At 37.0% G+C, this 8532-nt stretch overlaps 1 protein-coding gene and 1 pseudogene across 1 annotated transcript in view; both read right to left on the bottom strand.

The window, feature by feature from the left end:
- The window catches only part of LOC110421797 (cucumisin-like), a 6420-nt gene extending 4578 nt beyond the window's left edge, over positions 1-1842 (bottom strand). Inside the window, exons 1-6 of the mRNA XM_021435474.1 lie at positions 1750-1842; positions 1555-1643; positions 1181-1275; positions 943-1083; positions 758-857; positions 6-200 (exon numbers count right to left, since the gene is read on the bottom strand). Coding sequence (XP_021291149.1) covers positions 6-200; positions 758-857; positions 943-1083; positions 1181-1275; positions 1555-1643; positions 1750-1842 — 713 coding nt within the window. The remainder of the gene's footprint in view (positions 1-5; positions 201-757; positions 858-942; positions 1084-1180; positions 1276-1554; positions 1644-1749) is intronic.
- A 3555-nt stretch (positions 1843-5397) lies between these two features.
- Positions 5398-6967, bottom strand: LOC110416141 (transcription factor TCP9 pseudogene; annotated as a pseudogene).
- Between the last annotated feature and the right edge of the window lie 1565 nt (positions 6968-8532).

Raw genomic sequence — 8532 nt, 5'->3', positions numbered from 1 at the left:
TGTACATGGCAATCCTTGCACCAGGAACTCCACCTCTTGCAGTTCCATTAGCTAACCCGTAGTAGCTTGCATCGGCCACTCTGTTGCCACCTGCAGTCGAGGAAGTATGGGTTCCATGTCCCTCAGAATCTCTAGGAGACTTGAAGTCGGTGTCAGAGTACCATTCCTCACTATTGTAATATCGGGCTCCAACGATCTTACTGTGATGCCAAATTCTTAATATTAGTTGCTTAGATTGAGAAGAATTATAGAAAGATTTGTTAGACTATTGAGATCATATTGAAGATACTTTGACAGTAAAGGTTGAAGATATTTTGGCAGCACATATGGAAGGTGGACTTATGAGCATGAAAGACGTGAGCAGGCTTTGGGATGTTACAGCCGCAATTCTGTCAAAATGTGTCTGCGGCTTTCTGTCATTTTGTAAACAAAATCATAATGGCCACCATTGTTTCTAGTTTGGTAATGGCTGGTTAAGTTGTAACTAGATTTAGTTTAACTTAAGTCGATATAAGTATGTATCAGCTATTAATGAATAACAGTAGTGAAGTTTGTCTCTGTTTTGTGTTCTCTCTTTCTTAAGAACTCCAACAAGATCAATGCAATCAAGGATTCATTTTTATCAGTGACTGCTGCAGTTTTCGAAGTTTGCTATAAATTAAGTTTTTAAAAATTTCTAGCAATATGTTTTCGTTTGTCGAATTTTTCTGCAATTCAACGCATTACTAAAAGTATTATGGGAAGAAAGAGAGCTCACTTGTTGCAGCTGAAATTGGCACCTTGGCAAATTCCTTTCCATTTAGAGGGTGGAGCGCCAAGTCCTTGGTTTGTGAAGCTATCATGTTCCGGCCAGATTCCTACAACCCAAGAACCCCAAAGAAATCAGCTTGATCTGTGACAAAGCCATAGCAGTCTACGTATAGATTCAATTTAGTTATTTACCTGTATCAAGAAGCCCAATGACAACATCTCCTTCAATCTTGGCTCCTAGACTGCTTTGGCTGAAACCAAGGAAGTCCCATGACCTTGTAGTGTGAAGTTGTAGTATATGATTTGGAATCACTCTAACTACTCCATCCATCTCTGCATGCCATTCAAATTTTTGTTTAGTATACGAACCGTGATGATCATGAAAATTTGCTTCCAATTTTATCACTTTTTACTTGTTTGATCATCTCACCTGAGAACCTTTTAACTTCTTCTTCAGTTAGTTTTGCTGCAAATGCATTGAAGTTCCCATAACTATAGACTAACGATTCTTTGGCTGATAAAGAGCTGTGATTGAAAAAATCGAAATGTTACCCAAAAAGAAATGTTTTCCTGTTTCTTCGTGTTTTGACACTAATATTATGCTTAATGAGCACTGTTTTTTCGTGTAGCTGATCAGTATACTGCTAGTTATGTTAGATAGTGAACTTATACTGCTGATCCTATTTCTTTGACGTGTCTTTTTTTGCTCAGTATTTCTGTGACATATTCCTTTATATGTGTAATTAATTAACCAGGGAATTGAAGACTGTTGACTATTTTAATGGCTTTAAAAATCAACAAAACCTTCCAAGGACGCTGGTCATCATGGAATGATGCACTCCTCTCGAAGAAAGGTCTCCCTTTAGCCTGTCTCCCATGTACACAACGTGAATCTATATTATACATGAAAAACAGAATACGCATTGAGTGAAAACCTACCCCAAAAAAGAGCAGTTAAAATAAACAAAAACAAGATGGCTTAGGAGCAAAAACTTTTACTTTTCTCTCGTTGGCATTGGCTGCATGGGAATTCAACAGGAATGCTGCAAACAGCAGCGAGCAAACGAGCGGAATCAGCCCCTTCTTCGCCATCGATACTAAACTTCAGTGTAAAAACACTAGCTTAATTAACCTGATGAAACAGGTTTAATAATGCTCCAAAGGCATTTATAGGGGCTAGTTTTGATTAATTGATTTGGCTGCACATGACTTCCTTGTTTGTGAGCTTAACTGGCAGCAGGCCAAAGTCTGTTGCTTCTGATTTCATCGAGAATGTCGCCTATGCACATAATTATAGTAACAAAATTACATCCATTACAATGCACAGAGACTCACGTACTAGTAAAATATGGGTAGTCAAATTTTGGTTTGGTCGTCCATGTCTCCAAAGAATTTAGATTATTTGAAGGTTATCTTCAAGAAAAAAGAGGGGTTCCTGTTTCTAATAATATTACAAAAATGTTCATCCGATTATTTTTGACCTGATCATTAAGTTTAAAAGAAAAACATCAATCTTCCTCGTTTCTAGTTTGGTATCTCCGAGCATGTTCTTTGTGGACTCCGCGGGTGTCGAGCAATAAGGTTGTAAAAGAATTTCTAGAGGAAGTGTTGAGACTATAAACAATATGTTACGTGGAATCCTTGTCTCTTCAAGGATGGATAATCAAAGGCTCTCAATTTCTATTGAATGGATATTTATTTGAGAAATTCTCTCCCTACATTACCACCTAATAAAACAAACCCTTTTATATAAACAATAGTAGCTATTCTCCTCTTTTATTCAAGGATAAAACGATTAAAGAAATATGATTTTCATTTTCTTCTTCTCAAAATTCTACCCTGCGATACAGAATAGAGAATTTTCCTTTCTAATTATTTTCTTCATTATTGTTTTACCCTTATTATCTTTCTTATCTCAATTTAACTTTTCCTTTCTCCCTTATCTCAAGCCATTACTAGCAAAAAAATCCGAGGTTGAGCGCACCAACAAGCACTAGGCAATGTGCAAGAAATGCGCATCAGTGCAACTTCCACTCAAAACCTTGCAAGCCTATCCACCTCCTCTTGGTCCCATGCTTTAGGCCTATTTGCCCCACTTCAAAATACTATTAAAATTTCCTCCCTATGATAGAAAACACTTGACCCATTTTTTCTTTTGATAAGACCCACATGATTTTTATCCTGTTTTAATTCCTTTTTCATGGTTTGTACATTACTCCTTTATCTACATGTTACAATTCAAGCTCATATTTTTTAAATAAAAAAAATACCATAATGATATTCACAAAAAAATAAGTTTTATTTTTTTCTTTAATTGTTTGTCTCCCTTGGGATTACGACATTTAAAATTTTTTTTTTTTTGTCAAATGACTTAATTTTGGTCTCCTGTTGGATTATGACATTTTAAAATTAGTAATATAAAATAATAGTGGCTCAACAGGTCGAGTGAGCCAGACAGCCCAACCATTTTGGGGTCCATCGTGATGTAGATCGGCCCCATAAATGCTCACTGTGGGCCCATTTTGGGTCCCAAATTGGCCCTAATTAAGAAAAAATTTATTTATATATATATATAAAGGGGTTAAGTATTTTCTCCCTATAGGTTGAAGCTCGTACGGAATGGACCCGACATGTACAAGGGGGCTGAAGGCCCGCTGTTCTAATAGTACGTATGTAAGTTTGATGGCTTTCATTGCAACTCGAAGCCGTTGATTTCAATATTTAATTTGCAAGTAGTTAAAACTTAAAAGCAACACAAACATCGTTTTATTTGAATTGCGAGGTTTACGAAGAGCAAAGGGAAAGGGGATAATCTAATGTTTATGTTACATATATTCAGCATTCATCAAAAGGTGAATCATATATTATCCATTATTTCTTAAATAAAATGTAAACTGGCTCCAAAAAGAAATAGTGTAAAAGCTTTCTTAAAAGGCTAAAAGCACAAAGATATATAAACTTTTTATTATGTAGTGAGGTCTATATATTTTGATGAACTCAAACTCTAGCTTACAATCGTCAAATGGAAGTGCAACCATTTTGTCTTTTGATGAAACTGGCCAACTAGGCTTTCATTTTGGTCAAGGTGAGCCCACCAAAAGCCAGTAGAGCCAACAACTGACGGCCAGGATTTATGGGCACATTGTTGATCTTCTCTTTTTTTGATTTTTATGGAGGTGGACCGCTATGTCCCCAGAAAAACAAGAGGGGACCACATTGGACCAATGCTAACCGTCCCTGATAGAGACAATGGGTCCATCCCAAAAGCAGCTAGGTGAAATAGGGTGAGCCTCCTGCTGGCCCACCCTTTTTGTGGCCCTTTTTATTTTTATGATAAAAACCAAACCCACCCCAAAAGGAAGTGAAGCGAAATTGAACCACCCAATTTTTGGAGTGCAATTTGGACCCCACAAATATCAAGGAGGGAGGAGGAGGAGGCGAAGAAAGAACCCCCCGGCCCCATGGTTCTTGGTGCATGCGCATCAATTCCACAGCTAACACGTAGGCCCACCCAACTCCTTGCACGCGTGTCATTCTGAGAGTCCTACTCTCCTTTTCAGCGCGTGATGGGCTTTCCTTCTGAACCTCTAATGAAGAAAAAGGAGTGGATATTGAGAAGAATTTTAATAGTAATTTTTATACTATAATTTTATAATTATTTAATTAATATAAAAAAATTATGTAAGAATCAAAATTTATAAGTCTAGATTTTATAATAATATATATTAATAAATTACATAATTTAGATTGTAATTTACTAAAAGATTTATTCTCAGATTGAGAGGTGATGGTAAAGAGCGTGCAGTGATCTGCGCGGTTATCGCGTGTGGGACCCTGAGGTATGAAGGCGGACCCACCACCAATAGCAGAGCAACTCCGCCTACAAACCGGACGGAGATTGGCCCGAGTCCCGACCCTTACTTGCACGTGTAAAGCTTGAGTCACTTGTGTGTGGCCAACTATTTACTAGTAAATACAGGTACATTTCAATTTGACTATAATACTAATAGTGTGTAGTTCTACTGGCAAATAGTCCAATAACTCGAACCATGACAGAGTTCTGATGCTCGGAACCAAAAATGCACCGATTGGTTCTATATTCTCAATCTTAGGGAAATATCCAAAACCCTACTTGCTCAGCAAGAATTCCCATGCTCAAAAAACAAAGGAAATTGAAACACTACATCCAAAAGTAGATCAAAGTTTCTGCCTGTTCAAAGCATTTGCATAAGTACCTTTGAAAGTGAAGGACAAATCTTCCCACCCAAATCATGGAACATTTGAGGCTTTGAATTTCGCTAAGACGAAAACTTATCCGGGCATTTTTGGTGCATGTTTGAAAGCAGATGCCAGATGGTGGTTGAGCTTGAAATTTGCCATTTGCTTTTCTCATCATTATTATTAGTTAGTAGTAAGAGCTTTTGTGTTTGACAATGGATATGCAATATTTTAAGTGTCCAACATTTAAAATTGTGAACAAGCATAGTTAGTGTTGAAGAAACTTGATATAGTTATCAATGTCCATATCTCATTTTTAGATAAGATTTTTGTTGGGACAAAGCCGGGATCAAACATGGGGAGCGTGAAGAAATGCTGTTCATGAGGAACTGTATGCTTTGCATTTTGCAACTTAGCAAGATGAACAAATTCTGGTAAAACACTAACTATCAATTCGAAACACAGATTACAAATAAGCACAAACTCTAAAACTATACTCTTTTCTTTCTTTTGTTTTTCCATTATTCTTATTTCAATGGATTAATTATAACGTTTCAACTCCAAAATTTTATGGCTTAGAAGCTTGCATCTGCTGATGATGATTCCCTGACCGCCCCATGAATTGCAACTCTTGTTTATCATAGATCTCCAATGAAAAATCCCTAAGCAGCTGAGGCTTACCCCCAGTGCTCCCGCTACCATTGCCACCCGAACTGACGCTTGGCGCCATGGTTGACTTCTTTGCCACCGTCGCCCCCACTGGTGTACTGCTTGTATTCAGAGCCAAAGTTGACAAACCGTTGCACACAACTGCCTGAACTTGATTTGTCGTCGCAACGAATGAAGATATGGGCCTTGCAGCCACGTTAAAAACCGGTGTCAAAGATGGTGATAGAGTCCACATCTGTGGCGACGGCTGCTGATTAGTAAGCCCATTACCAGCAGCCGTTGCCGCGGGCTGTGGGATCATCCAAAACGCATTTGCTGGTACCATCATTCCAGTATTTCCAACAGCCCATACTGGCACCACCCCCTGCGGAGTAACTGGTGCCAGCCCTGAGGCTTGCGTGACTAACTGTTGCTGACTTTGTGAAACTGCAAATGGAATTCCGTCGCTTATATCGCAAAACTCGCTGTTCGCCGGGCGTTTTCGTTTCTTTATGGCACCGTCATCTATTTGGTTATTATTATTACTGTTGTTGTTGTTGGAAGCGTTCGCACTGGACGTAGTGGGAATCTTGAGGGTACCGCCGACGGATACAGCGATGGCAGGGACGGTGCCGGTACCGGTAGCTTCGATGATGGCTTGTTCAGCATGTTCGAGGAGCCACCTGACGGTTTCTCCATCTGACTTATGGCCGAGTTCACGAGTCAGCTGGAAGATCCTGGCGGCGCAAGTGGCCGGTATCCGGATTCTTCGACCTCGGCCTTCGACTTTCGTGTGACGGTCCTTGGTGGAGGAGCGTTTAGCGGTGCTTACGGGCATGGGCATAGCAGGGATTTGCATTGGCATCTGCTGAATCTGCATGGCAACTGGGACCACCCCAATAGGCGGCGAAGGATGGGTCTTATGGTCCGGGTCGGAGTCTATCGGCTCTTCTTTTAATGGCATCAACGGATGCGCTGAGTTTTCACAATTTTTATCGTTGTTTTTGTTGTTGGCAGTGGCGGCTGTGGAGGTGTTAGGTTCTCCAGCACTCGTGCTAAGATCAGACGTGCCTCCGTCGTCGTCAGGATCCATATCCCGGAACTGGGTTGTGTTACTTTTTTGCCAGGGAACCAAGGGAAAATTTTCTTGGCTTTCGTTTCTATCTGGAAATGGAGAAGATGTCAGAACCCGGAGGATTATAAAGCGATAGACATGGAAATGCACAAAGGGAAAAATTTCAACAAAAATGAGTAATAGCAATAGGGTAATTAAAAAAAGGGCAAACGGACAAAACAAAACCATTAGAATCACTTGTTGTTTGCCCCCCCCTTTCTGGGTTTCAGGGAAGAGAAACCAACGGTGGTGATTGCAATCATGGGCAGGAGTCGTAGTGAAATTGACACGTGTTGGGTCCCTCTTTGTGACCTTGGTGATCATCAGCTGTCCGGATCAGGGTGGACCACAGGGATGGGACAGGTGGTCTCTAGTCTTGACCAATAGAATTGCTGAGTGGCGTCAGAAAGGTCTGAAAAGGCTTTGTCTTTGTGGATTGTTAAATTGATTTCATTGGTTGATGCCACCTATCTAAGGTGGTCCATCCACTACTAGAAAAAATAAAAATCCGCACCCCGACCGTGCCACCAAAAAGAGAAAATACATAAATAAAATTTTTTTTTTACTTTTAATAATAATTATATATAAATTTGTTAATATTTAAAATATATATTACGTTTTCAAACGAGTAAACAATGTTAATATTTTAAATATAAAATATTTAAAATATTATTTTTATTTTTATTTTTTTAAGTTGATTAATAATGTTTTTTACACCTATCAATTATTTTACGTCAAATTTGACCATGAAATGTCAGATTAGTGAAGATTTAGCATTTGGAGGTGAAGGCAATATCTATAAAATAATCATATTAAATTTAATATTTGACAAAAATATAAAATAATTTAAATAAAAAAAATTATACAAAAATTATCAAAATAACTCAAATTACGTGTTAAGTACAAAATAAAAATATTTTTTTACCACTATTATGTACTAAAATTGAGAATCTTTAATTGAGTTTGATAATATTTCATAATTGAAGGCATTTATCATTAAATTAATATCAAAATTTTGAATGATTTTTTTAGTTGACGCCACTTATATAAGGTGGTCCATGCACTATTCGAAAAGATAAAAATCCCCGCAACCATCGTCACACTAGAAAGAAAAAATAAAAAAATAAAATATATTATTTTTTTAATTTTTAATAACAATTACATACAGATTAATTAGTGTTCAAATTGTACATTGGGCTCAAAACGTGTAAACAATGTTAATTCTTAAACGTGAAATATCTAAAAATATTATTCTTTTGTCTTTACTCTTTTTCTCTCTCAAGTCGACTAACAGTGTCTTTTACACAAATCAATCATCCTATGGCTAAATTTGACCATAGAATGTCAGATCTTGTAGTTAGGATTTAGCAGTTGGAGGTGAAGACAATATCCATAAAACAATCATACTAGAAGTTCTCTATTTGACAAAAATATAAAATAACTTAGATAGAAAAAGTACATAAAAAATAAAAAAATAATTCTAATTATGTGTTAAGTGCAAAATAAAAATATTTTTTAACCACTATTGCATGTTAAAATTAGATATTTTTAATTGAGTTCAACAGTCTTTCATAATTGAAGGCATCTATCATTAAATCAATATCAAAATCTCGAATGATTTCTTTTTTAATAAGAATGCTCAATAAATTTCTAAGAAAATATCTTATAGTTTACTACTAGTCTTGTTATTAACAAATTTAATAGCAAAAAATTTACGTTTTGATGTTGTTGTTTTCTATGAATAAAAAAGTAAATTTATACTATTTTTATTTTCTTCAACACTTAACATAGTTCAAAAAGTG

Source organism: Theobroma umbraticum, unplaced genomic scaffold (assembly GCF_002168275.2).
Source record: "Theobroma umbraticum cultivar Fairchild unplaced genomic scaffold, ASM216827v3 scaffold_30.0, whole genome shotgun sequence".
NCBI classification, from domain to species: Eukaryota; Viridiplantae; Streptophyta; class Magnoliopsida; order Malvales; family Malvaceae; genus Theobroma; species Theobroma umbraticum.
This window is presented reverse-complemented; position numbering and strand designations above follow the sequence as displayed.